The 19,230-nt window shown below is 43.4% G+C and overlaps 3 protein-coding genes across 11 annotated transcripts in view; 2 read left to right on the forward strand and 1 right to left on the reverse strand.

The window, feature by feature from the left end:
* Nucleotides 1-4,967, forward strand: part of osbp2b (oxysterol binding protein 2b) — a 34,246-nt gene extending 29,279 nt beyond the window's left edge. For all 3 annotated transcript variants that reach the window (XM_052067739.1, XM_052067740.1, XM_052067741.1), the window contains 3 exons: nucleotides 190-374; nucleotides 470-690; nucleotides 2,646-4,967. In XM_052067739.1, coding sequence (XP_051923699.1) covers nucleotides 190-374; nucleotides 470-690; nucleotides 2,646-2,788 — 549 coding nt within the window. In that variant the 3' untranslated portion in view covers nucleotides 2,789-4,967. The remainder of the gene's footprint in view (nucleotides 1-189; nucleotides 375-469; nucleotides 691-2,645) is intronic.
* A 150-nt stretch (nucleotides 4,968-5,117) lies between these two features.
* Nucleotides 5,118-15,788, forward strand: si:ch211-102c2.8 (trichohyalin). 6 transcript variants are annotated; one of them, XM_052067728.1, is made up of 27 exons: nucleotides 5,118-7,092; nucleotides 7,182-7,288; nucleotides 7,365-7,398; nucleotides 7,485-7,610; nucleotides 8,029-8,487; nucleotides 8,600-8,677; nucleotides 8,871-8,966; nucleotides 9,660-9,723; nucleotides 9,819-9,966; nucleotides 10,041-10,133; nucleotides 10,210-10,322; nucleotides 10,393-10,504; nucleotides 10,583-10,687; nucleotides 10,791-10,904; nucleotides 11,007-11,237; nucleotides 11,301-11,363; nucleotides 11,480-11,581; nucleotides 11,657-11,839; nucleotides 11,926-12,057; nucleotides 12,118-12,350; nucleotides 13,552-13,678; nucleotides 13,755-13,838; nucleotides 13,959-14,155; nucleotides 14,490-14,516; nucleotides 14,722-14,785; nucleotides 14,894-15,019; nucleotides 15,121-15,788. In XM_052067728.1, the coding sequence occupies exons 1-27, from the start codon at nucleotides 7,044-7,046 to the stop codon at nucleotides 15,148-15,150; spliced, it is 3,297 nt and encodes a 1,098-aa protein (XP_051923688.1). In that variant the 5' UTR covers nucleotides 5,118-7,043; the 3' UTR covers nucleotides 15,151-15,788. The 6 variants fall into 6 exon arrangements, with proteins under 6 accessions (XP_051923688.1, XP_051923685.1, XP_051923687.1 ...); XM_052067725.1 differs by having other exon boundaries at nucleotides 11,480-11,839; XM_052067727.1 differs by having other exon boundaries at nucleotides 11,480-11,839; nucleotides 14,954-15,019.
* On the reverse strand, nucleotides 15,694-18,957 carry ccdc117 (coiled-coil domain containing 117). Of its 2 annotated transcripts, none has more exons than XM_052067755.1 (5): nucleotides 18,455-18,957; nucleotides 18,309-18,356; nucleotides 17,972-18,232; nucleotides 16,589-16,729; nucleotides 15,694-16,487 (listed from the first exon to the last, which is right to left on the reverse strand). In XM_052067755.1, exons 1-5 carry the CDS (start codon nucleotides 18,595-18,597, stop codon nucleotides 16,262-16,264), a joined length of 819 nt encoding a protein of 272 aa, XP_051923715.1. In that variant the 5' UTR covers nucleotides 18,598-18,957; the 3' UTR covers nucleotides 15,694-16,261. The 2 variants fall into 2 exon arrangements, with proteins under 2 accessions (XP_051923715.1, XP_051923714.1); XM_052067754.1 differs by having other exon boundaries at nucleotides 18,309-18,359.
* Nucleotides 18,958-19,230: the final 273 nt, after the last annotated feature.

A 19,230-nucleotide genomic window follows, 5' to 3' on the forward strand; every position in this document is an offset into this window, starting at 1 on the left:
TTTCAGAGACAGACCTGATACAGCTCTTGCATTGTAACTTAGATTGGCCATAAGACCCAATAAAAGTCTGATGAGTGTAATACAGTTCGATTTTATTCATCTCATTCCATAACTTGCTTTACATGTGTTATTCCTCTTTGATGATATTTATACATATCAATAGCGAGATATCCGTTTTCGTCATTCCAGGTGACAGGTGTGGTGGCTGACTGTGTTGGCCAAGCTCATTACATCCTGTCTGGTACGTGGGACGAGAAAATGGAGAGTGCTAAGATCATTCAGAGCAGCCGGGGTGGGAGTGGAACAGAAGGCAAGCAGAAGACCATCTACCAGACCTTGCCCCCCAAACTTTTGTGGAAGAAGTATTCTCTCCCGTAAGAGCCATGTCTCATGAGTCTTATTAAGCCGCACTGAATCTTCACTTTTAGTGCGCAATTAAACGCGCTGCTCTTTCTATTTTTCCTCCTAGAGAGAATGCTGAGAACATGTACTACTTCTCAGCGCTGGCGCTGACCCTGAACGAGCCAGAAGATGGAGTTGGTGTGACCGACAGCCGTCTGAGGCCAGACCAGAGGCTGATGGAAGATGGGCGATGGGATGAAGCCAATTCAGAGAAACAAAGGTTAGAAGAGAAACAAAGAGCCGTGAGGAGGAGGAGAGAAGCGGAGGCCTCTGATGCTCTCGATGAAGGTATGTGGAAAAAAATGATTGAGCTAAATAATATGGCCATCAAGATCAATACACCCCCCATTTACTTAGTTGGGCTGTGATAGGTGAGGTAGCAATGGGTGGATCTCAGTGATCCGCCCCAGCCATCAGGGGGGTGACACCAGTGGTTGCCAACCTTTTTTGTCTTGTGCACCCCCGAACCCTTTTGTCATACCATGAGGGGACCCACACACTCATACATGTTGATGTCTCCAAAAGTAGGAAAGTAACACGGCCGATTATTTCCCGGGGAATGAAAACCATTTCATTTTGTTGCCTTAATTCGAACATTTTATTATTATCCATTGTCTTCTTTTTAACTCAAACTAAAAATTTAGGAGTAAAAATAAAGAACAAACCTCTCTTTGTGATACTGTATATAACTCTTTACCACAAAAACGAGGGCTCCTTTCAACAAGTCCCCTTTAAACAGGCATATTAATTTAATAAAATAATAATAATAAAAATAACAGAAACAAAACACTGGGCAAGAATAATATTCAGACCCATTGTAGCAGTTTTTCTTTTCATCAGTCATCTGAGCTTAAATGTGACATTTGAGTTGACTCGCCGTTGTGATTTTGGTGCCACTGTGCCACGAGTTATTGATTTGGCAAATGTCCATGTAGCCACTGCAATGTACTCACGTACCCCTCGTTGGAAAACACTGGATTACAACAAATACTGTGCGACATAAAAACCAACGCTATAACTAAAATGAAGCCTTTTTTTAAACGACTAAACCTAATAAAAACTAACAAAATTGTTGAAACACTAAAGCGTGGGTGTGCGTGCATGTGTGGACAGATTGTATTCATGTACCCATGACTTGTGTTTTTTTCCCCCCTCCCTCTACTGGTGGTCAGAATGTGATAATGACTCTGGTGAGTGGGGGTTTCTCTGCGCCCTCTGTTGACGCACACGCATACATGGTCATCTTGTCTGTACTCTCTTTGTGTTCTACCATTGTTGGACCTGCATGATGTCTCCTTTCATGTCTCCTTCCGACAAATCAATCAGGAAAAAAAAAGTTTGTTTTTTTTCCTGCATAGGTGAGAAGCTTATATCAAATAGTTCATAAGTATTTAAATCTCTAAATCTACACAGTGTAGACGAGTCGGCCGTGTATGAGCAAGATAAACGTAATCCTTGTTTAATGTTATGTTTGCAGTGTGGTGTTTTTGTTTTCCTTGAAGGGGAAATCAAGTCAAAGATGCTCTTTGCACTAATGTGTTCTGTGTGGCCCCACAAGTCCAAGCATGGTATGGTTCGATTAGATTAAAAATGTGATTATGGGCAATGAATTGAGCACAAAAAACCCCCACATTTTTTTTAAATCCACCTGTTTTCATCCATATCAGCTGGCGGCCATTTTGCCGTGAACTGCCACTTGCTGTTGACTGAAAATTACATCACAGTGCCCAAGGGCTCAGCTAACATCCATCGCAGCTCAATGTGTTTTCTGGGGTTGGTCATGTGACATTGGCAAGCTGGGCCCTGTGATGTCATTTTCAGTCGACTGCGAGTGCTAGTACAAAGCTGCTTAATTCATTTTCCATAAGCGCAATTTTTAGTGTTTGGGCTATTGGGGACGCATAGAACATACTATTGTAAAAAAAAAAAAAAAAAAGAGAGAGAGAGAGAGACTGTATATTTGACTTGATTTAGCCTTGAACTAGAGCTAAAGGAAATTGCTGTTCGAGCATCAGTATTAATCCCAACTGTCTATCGATTTTTTTCTTGTTTTGCACACACGCATACCATTCAAACCATTCACTGCAACATGAAACTGGTTCACATTTGGAGACTTCCCAAATGCAGCACACAGTGACTGATTGCTTCTCGTGTACATAATCATAATGTATGTACGGAGGACATTGCCCGCGGGTGTGACTCGATGACGGCAGCCACGTAACACACTGCGATCTTTTCGACAGGTCGAGAATACGAAGGTTACCAGCCGTTGTGGTTTCAGCAGAGGAGGGACTCGGTCACTGGAGAGACAAACTTTGTGTACAAAGGGGGCTACTGGGAGGCCAAGGATAGACAGGACTGGACCATGTGTCCCAATATATTCTAACGCAGCACGCTCCCCCCCACCGCGCATCAGAACCTCAGGAGACACGGAGCTGCTCGGCCTCGCCTCTTCCGGCAGTGTGGTGTAGCAGACTCACGATAGCTCCACGTGGAGCTGTGTGAGCAGAAGGTGGTGAATGTGACACACACACTCTTTGTACCTCCCAATATACACCCTCACTGCTCTTCAGATGGAAAGTATGATTGGGATGTTCCTGATCCCAGAGCGTGGATGTGGACTTGTTACACCACACTAAAAGCACCCGTTGAGGTGCTTTAACATGGCACTTTTAATCATTCACCCGTACAGGATTAGATTGAGTCTGTAGATGACACCTTGCAACAAGAGATTTAAAAAAAAAAACACTGTCTCTCCCCAAGTCAGTTACATTAAGCATCGTTTGTCAAACTCAAATGAGTTCTCGATTACTCACTTTCTGATTTGAGTTCTAATTAGCGCTAATCTAATTCACTTGCATAAGAAATTGTTGGAGTGATTGTTTTAGGGGTTTTTTTGTAGTCTCTCAACAGGCTACAACAGGTTTTAATCAAATTTAAAATTGAGATTTTTGTATTTGAGTTAAACTCATAAGTATTGTATCATATATTGAAACCATGTCATGAAGCTTATTTTCACAGTAAATGTGCTTTATTATTACTTCCAATGATTATTTTTTTCAGTGCCACAATAGAAGATAGTGAGTTTGCTTTAGTTGTAACAAATGAATTGCCAATTTGGCATGATGACATCCTGACCATGACCTTACTGAAAAATGAACAACACTAGCTCTTGGGGGGGGGGGGGGGAATTAAAAAGAACATTGTAATCGCTGTGAAAATAAACAGATGGTTTGACAATGCTGGATACGAAAGTGGCAGACATTGTACATCTTCTCTACTAGGTTATGTGTTGAGTTGCAAATACAGCGATCCCAGCGGAATGCTGCATTTCATATCCTGTGCATACAACTTCTACTTCATTAAATCATCTCTTTCGAGACTACACTATGAACCTGACCTCACAGGTTTTTAATAAAAAAGTCAACCGACATGATTTTCTAGTCCCTTCAGCAATCCTATTTGTTCCCAATGAATATTCTATGTTTATCGTAGCAAGTTGTCGCCACTTTGCCCCTGAGTGACGTAGGTGGTGTTCAAATGCATCACAAAGATTGTTCATGAGGACTCGCCGTTGTTTGGCGTACACCTCTGCATATGCACACAGAACTTGCGAAAGCACTTCCGCATTCTTGCTGGAAAAAATGTCCAGTTTGAATGTAACATGGCTTTCCTTAGAAATTCTCTGATTGTGAGTGAATTGCAAGAATGCTTCAAAGCAGTTCATGCTTCAGAAAGGGTTGTAAGAGCCCGTCCCACTTGGTACATTGAAGATTCCATTGAAATGCATCCATTTTGGGCATCTTATACCTGACTTGGCACTCGTCACTGTGCATGAAATGAGACTAGAACGTATCGTTGTGTTCCTGCTGATACGAAATGTACTTTCTCTCGTTTTGGTGCTCTTCCATGGCATCACATCCAGTGACAGCGTCCACCGTTCAGTACTAACGCAATGTCGATCCAATGTCTCCTCAGTGTCGTCTTTTTATACTGTAGTTGATTTCATCGGCGCTGGGTGAGCCTGGAGCCTCTGTTGGCAGCAGGTTAAAGGTCGTAGAAAAGATCAGGGCTGGTTCCTTCCGAGCAGAAACCGCAGAGGCCTTTGCTCCACGCTCACCGCAGTTCCAATGTCTTGTCCGCAGTGTTTGTATACTGATCTGGGATCAGCTTTTAAAGTACCCCCAGTCTTTTGCCTGTGATTGACTGACCTGTGCACTACACATCCAGTGACAAGCTTTAGGGAAAAAAAAGGCAGTATTTTTTGTACCGGTAATTATTGGTAGGAATACGGATTTCAAAGCTAGAGGTACTGTCATGTTCCCTTTGGTCTATTTTGTGTGTGAATATTTTGTGATAAGAAAATTATAATGTAAAATAGTCCTATGAGAATGAAGTTAGCTGGATAGCAGGTTTGAAATGCAGTCATAAATTGGCATTTTGAACTGCAACATATTCCATATAATGATTGAAGAAAACCCGGAGACACACTCATTAGCTTAAGTAGCCTAGTTCATGTAAATAGCTCCAAAATCACAGAAAAGAGGCCTTATTTTATTATAACCCCCCACCCCAAAAAAAGCTACTGAAACGTTTTACAATGTTCCCTCCTTTGATCACGTTTCCATCACTGACTTAAAGCAACATAGCGATGACATTCAATTGTACGGTCGATCTTTGACTCATATCAGTGTTGTCTGTTCAAGACAGAGTAGGTTTACCTACGTCCTGTGGGACAGTATTTTATGCAGCACAACATGCCTTTTTGGGGGGGATAAACACGTAAAAGCATGTAACCCACACTGTAATCAGCCGGTGACCGTTACTGGGTTTACCCCACCTCTCTCTGAGCTGGGATAGGCTCCAGCTAGCCCATGACTCTAGTGAGGGTGTGTGGCATAGAAAATGGAAGGTGTAACCCACACATTATAAATATGTGTCATAATGTGCTTTGTGTTTAACATCAATTTAGTGTGATGTTCAGAGGACTTAAATGGACCTTGATAGGCTAAAAGTCCAAATATCTGTTTGAATGGATCGCAACCATCGCAGCAGTTCAAATTTTCATGTCATTATTTTCTTTCATAAGAACTCATTTGGCAGTTGATAATTGTACAAAGAGAAAGTATGGCTTGTTTCCTTTGCTCAGGTTGAGCCACATGATAACTTTTGCTTTTCAAGTCGAAAATGTATTTCAAGTACGTACTGCATTTTGAATGATAATTGAATGACATGTCATCGGTACAGTTCCGAAAACGATAATAGATTGTGACTGTGGCTGTACAGGACCGGATATCTGTAGCAATAACACACAAAAGTCGGTTTTCAGTCTTGAGCAGAAAGGGAAAAACAACCAAAGTGTATCCGTAGAGCTGTGCTGTAGATTCAACAATGTCTTCATTTGCCTTCCCTTTCTTGAGAGGGTTCTAATGTTTCTCTTTCAGCATTTCTCACCTGACTCTTGGTGGGATTTCAGCTTTAATTTTTGGAATGCGTTTACGCCTGACCTTCTCATGGGTGCCATTATTATAATGTTTGCATATTTATACACTTTGTATAATGTGACATATACAGTATGGTGCGCTCGGGATGGCACTCATTTTCTTCCAGTTTGAAGCCGTTTAGTTCCAAGGAAGAAGTAAAGTGTGTGGAAGACGAAAATGTGTTTTTCCTTGCCTTGTCCAAACTAAAACCAACTGAACCAACTGGAACTGTGACCTCTGGTTTGCTGAGAAAAAATGCTGCTGATCTTACTAATCGATGTAAAAGTGAAATTCAATGCAACGTAACGGCAGTCTGGTAGAAATATCGAAAGTTCGCTGACATGCCTTGACTTCTCTTCCTTCCCTAATACACGTACTGTAAGTGTATTCAGATGTAAATCACAAGTTACAAGTTGTTTTTACAGAAATTCTGTATTTTTCCCCCTCACTTTATAACATTGTCTTATAACAACCAAGGCACAAGAATAAAAACAAAGTTGTTGACACTGGCTGTCTTTTTTTTTGTCTCAGTCGTAGAAACGAATTACATTTGACATCATGTGAACGATTGCAAGCTTGCCTCTGCCCGGAATATTGAATCGTGTGCTAGGGGGAATTAGGGCACCATTGGTCTCGATAAAGTAGCTACATGTTAAGTGAGATCCTAAATTAGAGAAAAGATGACTCGAGGCCTTCCATGAAATGGGTTTCAGATATTGAACAATGCTTGTTCTTTTACTAAGAATGTATTACATATGTATATGTGCATATACACACATATACAGTGTTAATGCGCTGTCTACTTTGTGCTCTCCCAGTATATTAGCTTGTCGACGCTCCTTTCTGGTGTTTGCCATCTAAACTTTGACTAGGTTGCCGTGGCAACCCACTGTGTACTCGGGACCCACCGCAGCCGCTGAAAAGATATTGTGCTTCCTCTCCAACGTAAGATTCAGCCAATATACTTTCTCTCCATTTGTATAACTTTTATCAAGCTCCGGAAAGAGTAATCTCAAGTTATTCAGTCTGCGTGTGGAGTGCCTGTGGCGTGACTTTTAGCGTATCGCAGCTCTTGAAGCTTTGGTTTCCACGGCATCCAAGCAACATTTTTGTGACTCCGCAGCCTTACTGGTGTTATATTTTTATACCCAGTACAACATGGAGCCACTCAGCCATTACACAGGGGACCAGAATGAATTTCACTCAGGTCTGCAATTATAAATAAATAGCAGAGCCATCCATATGTGTGTGTAGGCGGCCGTGTTGTAGACATGCTTTGGTTTCTGTCCTCAAAAGACCAACACAACAGCGGCAGCGGGTTTGAACCAGCTCGACCTCCTCTCAGTGCGGACCCCTGTGACTTCCTGCTGGATGCCATTGACGCTCAGCTGGGGAACCTGCAAGTCGGTCATTTTCTGCTCTGAATCAGACATAACATATTTGGTGAATCAATAAGCCTGATTGACTAAATGCACGTAGGTCAAGAATCGGCAACTTGACCGCATCGATTCAGGTAATGCACACCTCACGAAATATTTGAATGCTATTTCAACGTGATGGTTGATGATTTTTTTTTTTTCCCCCAACTCTTCTGTTCAGCCCCATTTAGGTTGAGTCAGGCTCCCAGCAAAGATACCGGTCTTGGCAGCACAGTGTCCCAGACAAATGACACCCCCATGTCTTGTCTGGATCTGCAAGTCACTCCAGCAGTTCAACAAACAGCAGGTAAGATGTATGTAACATCGGAAGAAAATTGGAAACTTTGATTTTAGTTGTGAGTTGTCGTCGTTTCTGCCTACCGTTGTTGTCACATCAACCCGAGGTCGTTCTTCTTTCAAAGTGATGACTTAAACTCTAGATCGGTATTTAAATTGTCATTTTTCCTCATGAGAAGAATTCTCTTAAATCACCATCTGTGTGCATGAAATTATTTTCTTCCACGGGGAAAAATGTCAATCTTGGTAGAGATCTGCAATATTTTAGTTCTCATGTTTTACTGATGGACTTTTTATTATTTGCATGAAACCCACTAAGCGGACAATTTAAATGAATAAATTAATTTATTTCAGTGTTGCTCCAGTTCAACTTTGAACATTTAAAAAATGTTGCTCATGTACAAGTCTGATTTTTTTTTCCCCCGTAGACAGCACAAGCTCCGTGGCTCCCGCAACACATGAGGTGGCCACGTGGGAACTGGACGTACGGACAAGCGGAAAAGTGCAGATGGAGAGTCACAAGGAACAGGTCATGTGGAGACTAGAGAGACTTCTTGGAGACACCTGTAAGCAAGGGACAATGTCAAGTGACCCTCATCCGCCTTCAGAAAGTATTTGCACTGAAGACTTTGTGAGGTGCTTTCGAGAGGAGATGGTTGAACTGGCTTTGCCAGAGGGGAGCCTTGATGAGCTCGACAAACAGGGGGAGGCTGAAAGGACTTTGATGACATCTAGCGGGGACCCTTGCCTGAGTCGCCAAAACACTCAAAAGGGTGTCAGAAGTGAAGCAACTACAAATGTGAAAAGTAGTAAACAGGAGCCAGAACAAAGTGAGGAACTCGGAAGATGTTCTTCTGAAACATCTGGAGTTCAGACTTCACATGTTGGTGAGGACAGAGGAGTCACACACACAAAACAACAGTCTGTCTGGCGTCAGTCTTGTGACTCGTCTCAACTGAGTGACAGAGCCATAATTTGACTGTGCTTTTTTTCTTTCAGTCTTCTACAGCACAGAGGTGGAAAAAGAACATCAGAACCCAAAGCACATTATTTCTCCAAAGGCCAGGTGCTTAGCAGGTACCAAACACACAGTACAGTATTTGCATGCACCATTCACATATCCAACCCTAGAGCTGTACCTTTACAAGAACACAATGATTAGTTTTGAGTGACGCTGTCGAAGAGGTGTTAAAATATGTTATTGTGTGCCCGTACACTGGCTTAGTAGTTAGCATGTCTGTCCGTTACAATGCTGTCCTTTGTGTCACAGGAATACCTGTGCGGAATTTTGACACGGTGTCCGTGGACAGTGACCTTGATTCGGTTTGTACAGATCAGGTCAGGCAGCACCTCTGCAGACGGGCTGGTAAGCGTGATGACAGAAGGTGGAAAGAAGACAATTTTATGTCATCTATCAAAAGTGTACAGTGATCCCTCGCTATTTCGTGGTTTGTTTATCACGACTTCAGTGCACTGTGGATTTTTTCAAACATATTGAGAGAGAGAGAGAACTTATAAGAACAAAAGCAGGTCTCTTTCATCCTTAATTGTCTAATCGTCCTTAATTGACTAATCATAAACACGTCTGCTGCAGACGGGATCCTGGCGGGTGTGTGTGTGTGTGTGTGTGTGTGTGTGTGTGTGTGTGTGTGTGTGTGTGTGTGTGTGTGTGTGTGTGTGTGTGTGTGTGTGTGTGTGTGTGTGTGTGTGTGTGTGTGTGTGTGTGTGTGTGTGTGTGTGTGTGCACGTGTGTGTGTGTGTGCGTGTATTAGTGCGCTCTGCTCAAGTGCAAAGGCCCACGTGGGGCAATTTGTTTTTTTTTTTTATGTGTATGTTAATAACGAGGGATAACTGTATACAGTATCAACTTGGCTAAACAATGAATGGCAAAATTCAATTAAATCTAGAACTGCCAAGTTTTGCTACATTTAGGATTACACTCTCACATGTCTCCTGTAAAACACACACACACGGAATGACAGTGAGCAACCGGTACTTGCTTTAGGATTTGATTTCTAACCGTGGCATGAATGATGACTAATGTTCTTTGTCGCCAAAGTTCAAAAACCCACAGGAGCTGCGCAAAACAAAAGTACTCGCTGTAAAGCACAGCAAAAGTGCAGGTAAATAGCACGGAAGATCACGGCAAAGCACACTCTGCATATTTGTCTCTATATGATGACTATTCTGATGCGTATCATTTATTTTTCATTGCTAGGCCGATGAAATCTTTGGAGGATGATGACAAGGACACTGATGAGGAATCAAATGGACACTGGAGCAGGCGGTCCGAGCTTGAGAAGGCGTCAGAGAAGATGCACTCAGCTTGGGAGAAGATGAGCGAGCGCCTCTCCTCGCTCAGACAAGTATTTTTCCGCCAAATGGCGTACATTTGCTCAGCTGCGGGTATACAAACCGTGATTGTGTACGTCTGACTTAGAGATGTGAGAAAGTGGAGGAGACTCTTCGCATGAAAAAGTCTCATTTAACCGAGGTGGAGCTCTCCCTTTCTGAGCTGCAATTGAGAAGAAAGGTAACGTGTAAAATATCCATTCGGCCATTTATCAGGAAGAAAAATGAAAGCGTGTTCTACTTCTATTTCCCACCAGCATGCCTTTCATGATCTTGAGCGACTCAGTGCAGAGACCGGCCACCTAGAGACAGAGAAGAGTCAATTAGAGGTTGTGCTAAAGGACTGTAAGGCAGAGATAAACTCATTAAGGTATGAATTCAAACACTGCCAGCCCATTTGGAGTCCTGTGATGAGACGCGCTGTCTGTTGTGCTGTACAGTTGCCAGCTGCAGAACCTTCAGAGGCAAAAAGAGTCCCACCTCCGCACAGTCAGAAATTTGCAAGAAGAGCTAAAGAAGAGAGAACAACTCGAGCAGCTGTCCTGCGTGGAGGTGGTTCCCGTTGCTCAGCGGTGGACCGGCTCTTTTCTTGGCGCACTTGACTTATTCCTTCAAATGCTTCTCAAACAGACCAGCAGAGCGACGTCAGAGCTGGAGAGACAGTTGGGTTGTGCCAATGCTGAACTATTCTCTGAGCGACGGCGGGCAAGAGAGAAGCAGGAATCCATGCAACAAGTAAAATATGACCACGGGATAAACGGGTTGACGCCACGACAAATGGAGAAACATCAAATATTCCAAGTCTGTACTTTTGTGTTAATAATTTTATGTTGAGCAGATGCTGGAGGAAACTTGCGAGGAACTCCTGAGGGCCTCCGAGGCACAGACCTCCCTGAGGAATAGATGCTCTTCTCTAGAAGAGATGCACAAGCAGAAAAAGGAGGAGATAGAGGTGATTACTTTGACGTGAGCAATTGTTGCAACTCTGTTGCTATTCCCAGGCGAGCAAATGTGCGTGATACTTTGACAGAAGCGCCGTTTTGATTTCACTTAGAATCTAGAGTGTCAAGCAGAGGAGCTACGGGGAAAGCTTGGAGCATGCACGGCCAAGGTGGACACGCTTGAGAAACTGTTGGGCCAGAAGGAGCAACAACTGCAAGAACTACAGGAGCAACACGGAGGCTTGCAAACAGAAAGAGAGCGACTGAAGGGAGAGCTGGAGTTCCTAAAAAGTCAACAGCACAGTGCTCTTCAAGAAGCCAGAGAACACGCCCGTACCATGATGGTGAGCGTTTAGAATCGTCACAGTATCCAGAACATTCCAATAAGCGCTCCAAAAATATTTCAGGAGGCGGCGCTGAAGCAGCAGAGGAAAGATTTAGTCTCCATTCATGAGCAGCAAATGCAAAAGGTGAGAAATCCGCTTCAAAGTAGCTCGATTGAGATGTTTGGAGCCGAGTCGGTGAAGCGCGTCGAAAACAAACGCAGCGAAGGCATGAAAGTCTATGATTGGTCAAATCTCGTTAGCTCAAGAAAGATGACGCAAAGGCGCTGAAGAATTCACTGGAGCACCAGAAGGAGGAGTCGAGGAAACGTGAAGAAGAGCTGCGGGCGCAAACATTACAGACGGTGCTGTACTGCGAACCGTTTGACAAAACTCTTCGCGGCGACATTACGTGGACACTTTGCTCCTCTCACATTCAGGTGCACAAAGCCATAGATGAGGAGAGGAGGAAGTGGGAGGCGGACAAAATTGCAGCCGTACACTTCCACCGTGGTTTACTGGAAGAGCAGAACAGGAGGGACCTGGAAACGGCTCAGAGCGAGCTACATCGAGAGAAAGCCAATGCGTTGACGCTTCAGCGTCGAGTGGCGGAGCTGCAAAGCGTAAGTTGACTGTCGCTGATTGGCCTTGCCACACAGCCGTAGATCCGCTTCCCCATTCCATCAACTGTTCTTGTCACTTTCATAAGCGCGTGCAGGAGCTGGAGGCCGAGCGCTGCGTGCAGCAGCGAGAGCAGGAGTCTCTGCTCTCGGCCGTTTGCAAGTCACTAAAGCAGGAGCGGCGGGACGAGCTGGACAAATTGCAGAAACACATGTTGCAGGTACAAGATATCCTCTGCGACCATAGCAGAAAAGTGAACGAGTCGGACTTTTTTTCGTAGGAAAGTGGCAAGACCGAGCTGCAGCTTGAGCAGGCTGTGCGGAAGGCCGAGGCAGAAACGGAGAGGATTGGCAGGATGCTTGAAGAGCAGCGGGTCAGCCATCTTGATGCTCGAGCTGAGCAGGAGCAGCAGCTCGGGGTCTGGGCTCAGGAGCTGGTGGCCCAGTGCGAGTTTCTACGCCTCTTGATCGAGAAAAATGGAGGCCAACAAAATGCGGTGCAGCTCCCTCGCAGGTATAATTTCCCTCAAGGGTGCACGGTGGTTCTAAATTTTTGTCACCCTCAGACGTGCACTGTCCTATTATCGCAAAGACGCACAAACTGCTTTTGTAAGCAGTTTTTTTTTGTAAACATCATAAACTGCAACTTTATGTTTTCAAACTGCTTTTGAAAACATAAATATTTTACTCACAGCTTGGTACGGAGCTCTTCTTTTTAGGGAAGTCCCTTAGCTAATACACGTTGTATATTCCATATGAGAACTCGCGATAGAGAGGTGCATGAATTCTGAATATCTGGACTCCAAGTACCATATTTTCCGCACTAAAAGGCGCACTGGACCATGAGGCGCACTTTCGATGAATGGCCTATTTGGTCATTCATTTCATGTATTGCACGCACTGGACTATAAGGCGCAATCTACAATGCATCCACTAGATGGAGCTACAGGTACGTCTTTGTCAAAAAAGTAAATAAACAATTACTTCAAGGAAACTATGAAAAATTGAAAATACAGTCACTCATCAAAACAGAAAATCACAAAATATATTCTATAGCCCCTCGACAGAATTAATTTTGGCATTTCCTTGAGTGTAGCTGCAACAGAACGATCAGATGTATTGGGGTCGACATATTAGCATAATGACCATACACAAGGCGCACCGGATTTTAAGGTGCGCTGTGAGCGTTTAAGAAAATAGAAGACTTTTTGGTGCACCATATACAGTAGTGCGGAAAATACGGTAATCGTCTTTCTGACGCATGTCTGTCCAAATAATTATCCAGATAAAAGGCCAAGTCCGAGCTACGATGAATGTCCAGTATTTTACTGCAAATTATTTACCGCAGATTCCCAAATGTGTACTATTTATTTCTAAGATGGTGTATGATGCTACAGTTAGTTGAACAGTCATTCATTATAGTAAATATTAGTATGGAAAAAAATATATAGGCCATGTATATGAAACAAATAAGTAATACGGCATGAACCGAATGTACTTTCTTGTGCTGCGCGAGGATGTATTCTTACGCCACTTTGCAAGCTGGGTCACTGGATGAAATTCTTTACCCCAAAATGTCATCTGCCCCTGCTGTAGTAAACTAAGGAGCCCTTGTCATTTTTTACGATAACTATCCTAACCACACTTTTTCCCGACCCTCCAGTTGGGGGAAAAAAAAATGAAAACATTCCTGACCAATACATTGCGTGTTCCAGCTCTACCATCGATGAGGCTCTTGCCCAACTGAAGGCTCAACAAGAGCCCTTGAAACATCTGATTGAGTACCTTCATCAAGAGTTTGATTCTCAAAGGCAAGCAAGTGAACAGCTGCTCAAAGACAAGGTGTAGTTTGCTCGAGTGAATATCCATTTGCAGCCAGGCTAGGTATTGGACTGCTAAATTCATATTTTGCTTCCAGGAGCGGGCGTTGAGGATTCAGAGGGAACAGATGAGAATGGAACAAAAGCAAGCCTTGGATTCTCTGAAGAATCGTCTCATTCAGGTAAAACACTTCTACTGTCTGTGTGAGTGGGCGTGCATGTGTGTGTGTGTTAAGAAATTGGACTGTGTGTTGCCAGAATGGTTTGCTGGAGGATTCAAATGTCAAATTTCATTGACCCAGGATCACGTTGAGGAGCTGAGTAGTTTGAAATGGGCTCATTGGAGTGCCGCCGGATTGGAAGCCTCACTTCGCAAGCAGCTGGAGGACAAAGACATGGAGCTGAGGCAAGTCCAAAGGAACATGACTCAGTGGAAGGAACAGACCACCGCTCGACTGGCCTGCAAGTTTGAGGAAGAGTTGACAGCTGAACTGGAAAGGTGACATGCATATCAGGGCAGAATGTGTCTCTCTGAGTTTTTTGTTGTTGTTGTTTTAAACACACTACGACTCACATCCATAGAGCGCCAAGTCTGTCTGCCCCGATCAAAATCCAACAAAATCGCATTCTGCCATAAAACCTCCTTTACCCGAGTCTGAAATTTCGTCCAAGCAGAAATGGCCAGTGAGGCGTACATGGCGCGTCTACCAAATTCACAAACGCAACAAATTAGTCCATTGCACCGGCACAAAAAATGACAAAGCGCCCATTTTTATGCTGATTATTGCTGGTTGTGTATATTTTAAGTGTCATTCATTTTTGCCATCCCACAGGTGCAGATCAAAGTTATTAAGGGGCAGGTAAAACTGTATAAACCCGTTGAGGAATAGTTTGCTAATACTACTAACCAGCATGACCTCACCTGTACTCACACCGATATTTCCCAATGCTATGTCAGATTAGCCCATTGAGTGTGTCGGCCTCCGTAGGCGTCAGCTAACACCTCCACTGTTCACAGATGGCAAATGGTCACTTTCCAAATTGGTGATTGTGCATCTTTTTCAGAAAGACGTCCATGAATGAAGAGGAACAGCTGAGGACGGAGGGTCAGCGAAGGCTTAGTGCAAAGGTACCACCATTCCTCAACCTGGGGATAAACGCAATGTCCAGAATGATTTCGCTTTGTCTGCATCAGCATCATAATGCTCACCATTGCGACTGTTTGACCTTCTTTTAGGCTGCCTCCCCCCAGACCTCCTCGGACGTGGCCTCATTAAAACTTGTGCATTACTTGCAGAGCAGAGTCAAGCAGCTCCGTGTAGAGAACCAGACGTGGGTGCCAACAGGACCAAACTTTCCTACAGTGGGTGCTTTCTTTTTCAATCTGGTGACACGTTTGTGTGATCAAACAGTTTCCTAGTACTGTAGTGTATAATTGCTACTCATTTTTTCTTTTTTAAATAGCACAACCATCAAGAGAGTAGGAAGGCTTGAGTCCCCCATTCATGAGGTTCAACCGCAAGTTAAGAAACATCACATGCTTCCCAGTATTACTCTTTCAAAGTGTTTCTTTTTCATTTAACGATGAATCATTCATTCACTGTTGCCTGTACTTAACATAGCAGGTCACAGTGACAATGACACAAGCAAAGTTTTAGTCATCCTTTGAACTTTCTACTGTGTCAAGGTTTTATGGTTCAACGTACAAGAGGTTTACAGATTTAACATGAAAAATCTCATAAAACTCTTCTTTGTGGGATTCCCTTATATGCTCATAAATGTTACGTAATGTTAAGATGGAACATGCAAAGGCCAAATGGTACAAAGGCACAATATGTAACTTACAGCTTTCGAAACGTTTCAAGAATATGAACTAGCTTTATTGTTGTATATACGTTAGTCGCTCCATGTACAGCACTTTGTATGCAGCGATGGGTGTTTTAAAGTACTCTATAAATACAGTTAACACCAGAATCGGGATTGGTGTCAGAGTGCCAAAAGATGCTTGGTGTTTCATGCATACTGTTGTATAGCACATTTTTGATAAAGGATGAAGCACACTTTTATTAGAAAATAAATACAGAGTCAACATGTCTCACTTGAATACTGCTGCAAACATGCAGGGGGAAAAACCCCCCAAAAATTAAAATAAAAAGGGACATTTCCAGGATTTTCTAAATTCAAAGCCCACAAACGATACTTGCTCAACAAAAGGGAAATCTGATCCTTCAACCACAACAAATCCAGCTTTGACACAAAGTCACGCACGTTGTTGGCCTGTATTGAACATTGAGGAATCACATTTCGATTCATGATGGCAAAAGTGTACAAAATCAGTGGCTACTCACTGATGATTAACTAAAGACAAACTGTAATATTTACCAGACTTTGGCAAATGCCGAGATCAAACTTCTTCCTCTACCCTTACACAGGCTGCGCGAATGATGCTATGAAATGCAAATAAGGCATCATGACAGTTGTCTGCGCTTATATTCAAGCTGCCAAATGTCACCAAAGCAGTGGATGATTCCCAACTATTTTCAAGTGGCTAAGCTAGCCCTCAAGCAGGAGAAATCCAGACGCGTCCGAGCAATCTTATACTTTCTTACATTTCCATGTCCTCCTCTCCACAGCTTTCTGTGACAGGAAGGTTATGAAGAGGACACTGTGCTTCGGCGTGGGCGACGTGCGGGGTCGGCGAAGGACAGGGAGTTGGGGTCGGTCGCAAAACAGTCTGTTGTTTCCTCTGTTTCTGTAAGGAGCCTTTTAGTCTGCGACAGAAGGGGTCTTCGGGTGGCCGCCACAATACCAACTCCATGCAGGAATGGCTTCTAAACATACGAAGGGTCAGGAGTCAGTGGCACATTGAAATATCCAGCGAGCATTTCATTTTAGATTTCATTCAGCAACTTGAAAGCAGAGGAGAACATACACAGATTGGGCGACTGTGTGTGGCAGAATGTCGTTGAAGCCTCGTTGCAGGCCTTCCTTCAAACTGTCCGAGATGACCAACACCGGCCTTCGTTGCACGGGCTCCACATCCAGATCCTCGTCATCGTCCTCTAACGTTATTCTGCTCAATGATAGATCATTCTTAAGGCGCTTTACATGCAGCATTTGGTTTTCAAGGCGCCCAGCTCATGGTCGGGGGCAGGAGAACTTATACAAACTTGCAAATATTTGTCACGTTTGCTAAGCAACCAAACGGGAAGCAGCCTTGTGCATTTTCCTGCTGGTTTAGATGTCAAATAGGCCGCAGCTTGGCAAGGCGCGTTTTTCACGGTTACAACGAAAAGCCAATTGTAAAGACATTGTACCAGTGAAAAAAGTGCTGCATTGCTAAATTTTATTGAACGCGAACAATTTTATTGTTAAATGTGAAATCACATTTCTATCATCAAATTGGTGCAGATCTCCGTCCGTCGCTTAACCACATTTATCTCATTTCCCAGAGCTCATGACACTGGACGCATGATTTTTGTTCCATTTTCTCTTTGCCGTTTTAAGTGGACAGCTTCACTATAATCTGTTGGTACTCTATCGATTGATCCGTGATTGGGGAGGTCTACTGTGGTAAGCACAGTGTGAAAAGGCCTTTAATGATGTTCTCGTGTGATACTTTAACTTCTCAAATTTGCAACCACTAACTTAGAGTGGGGGAGGGGGGCTACCACAGTAGTTATACAGTGCATCCAATATGCATTCATAACAAAATGGAATAAAATGATTTTCTTCAAGATCTTACACCTTATTATAACTGATTTTTGATTTTCCCTTACATTTTTTTTGTTTTGTGCAAATTTAATAAAAAATAAATTTACATTTTAATCATGCACCTTTGGCAGCAATGACTTATGTCATGCCACAAGTTTGGAAAGTGGGAACCTGCAGAATATTCAGTAATAGTGCAGCATCCAAAAAGACAACACAGCACAGGAGAAGCTAACGAGCATGATTGTTCACGTTTGTCATTTCTAGCCATGTCTCCTCAGATGTTAAGACATCAACATTTCACATCATGGTTTTGTTGACCAAAGGAATGAGAGTATGCATGAAGAAACACAGACGATTACTAATTCACACACCAAAGGCATTCCAAGATGTTTCCTCTAGAATACAAGAAATATATCAGTACCCCTATAACCTTTTGGCATTTTATTATTTGTTCTTTTATAAACTGATGAAATGAGAAGTTGTAGCAGTGTTGTGGAACAGACTGGGACCTGTTGCCTTAAAGTGTAGAACACACATCTGAAAATGTAAATGCATTTCAAGTACTGTACACCATTTCCCCGCAATGTTTCATAGTGCATACCTGTTTTCGATCTCCTGAAGTCTCCTCTGTGCTGCTTCGATCTCCATGCAGGAGCTCTCCGTCTCAGGTCGAGATGTGGAAGAAGAGGATAGGGGAGTCAGGTTGTGAGGGGCTGGGCAAGGCTGTGGTGGAGCATGGGTGGCTTCTTGGGTACACAAAGGAGGGCAATTATTTGGAGCAGGCCATTCAGGACTCCTGGGGATGTGCGAAATGTCCAACTGTGTTTCCGCTGTTAATCTCCTCCTTTTAGCAAGACATCCACTGAGAAAATAGGAAGAGGTATTGAGGGAAAAAACTCGAACAGACTGTATGATAACCAAGCCTGTCTTATACATACTCATCATCAACTCTCCTCCTGTGCTTCCTGAGGCACCTTGTCTCCCAACTGCTGTGACAGAGGACATATATTGCACACATGATCATTTGTTGGCAGCAAACTGTTGAGAATACTGTATGCAAAAAAAAAACTAAATGAGTTTTTACCTGTTTGGCAACATTCCTCTTGGTAAATGGCCAGATGTACTTGGACTTCCGAGCTCTAATTCGGGCAGGCTTGTGGACCCCGAGAACGTGTACATGCTTGGTAGAAACCCCGCCTGGCTGCTTGTGGTCGCCAAATGATTCATAATATGGTCCAGTCGGCGAAATTAGCATTAAAAAACGTAGGTGAAATGTGAAAAGAAAACTACAGTTTTGATCCGCGGAACTGTCTTCTTATTACTGAGCACTTTCAAGTAATTTTTGCCACTTGAGATGTGTCCAGACTGGGGCAACTCTCTGGATACCCGCTGCGCATTAAAACAATACTTCTGAGAATATCTGGACAAAGATCTGCAGCTGTGACAGTTATAGAATGGCACAAATCATAACATCATCCAGCTAAATTAAGACGACGGACGACCAGGTGCAACCAACTGCCCTTCCCCTTTCCGCAATGTTGTTTTTTTTATTGCTAGCTCGTCTCCGTTCCGTTCAACACAGAGTAATAAAAGGAAATGAAACACTAAACACGCACAACCTTACGAACCTATTAAAGTGACCCCACTTGCAAGCAGCGTCCAGTGTACGGTGGCCTCCGCAGCGAGTAGTAAACTTACTGCTAGGTTGACATAGCACGGGAGCCAGACGCGCCGGAAGATTCGACGAGATTCTGGAAACGGCGCAAGGAACGATGGGAGTTGTCGTTGTTGACGAATAGACAACAGTGAGAGCAAAACATGTCGTTCGTCAAAACGCGCAGAGTTGATCCTCCGTTACCG

Source organism: Hippocampus zosterae, chromosome 6, assembly GCF_025434085.1.
Source record: "Hippocampus zosterae strain Florida chromosome 6, ASM2543408v3, whole genome shotgun sequence".
Lineage (NCBI taxonomy): Eukaryota > Metazoa > Chordata > Actinopteri > Syngnathiformes > Syngnathidae > Hippocampus > Hippocampus zosterae.

Excerpts from the sequence above, each read along its gene's own strand:
- ccdc117 (XM_052067754.1), bottom strand. The coding sequence starts at position 18,597 with ATGAATCATTTGGCGACCACAAGCAGCCAGGCGGGGTTTCTACCAAGC. Across the intron at positions 18,360-18,454 it reads AGAGGAATGTTGCCAAACAG|CAGTTGGGAGACAAGGTGCC; the intron begins GTAAAAACTCAT and ends CCTCTGTCACAG. Across the intron at positions 16,488-16,588 it reads CACACAGTCGCCCAATCTGT|AAGCCATTCCTGCATGGAGT; the intron begins GTATGTTCTCCT and ends TCGTATGTTTAG.
- si:ch211-102c2.8 (XM_052067725.1), top strand. The coding sequence starts at position 7,044 with ATGGAGCCACTCAGCCATTACACAGGGGACCAGAATGAATTTCACTCA. Across the intron at positions 10,905-11,006 it reads AGAAAAAGGAGGAGATAGAG|AATCTAGAGTGTCAAGCAGA; the intron begins GTGATTACTTTG and ends GATTTCACTTAG. Across the intron at positions 13,839-13,958 it reads TGAAGAATCGTCTCATTCAG|GATCACGTTGAGGAGCTGAG; the intron begins GTAAAACACTTC and ends TCATTGACCCAG.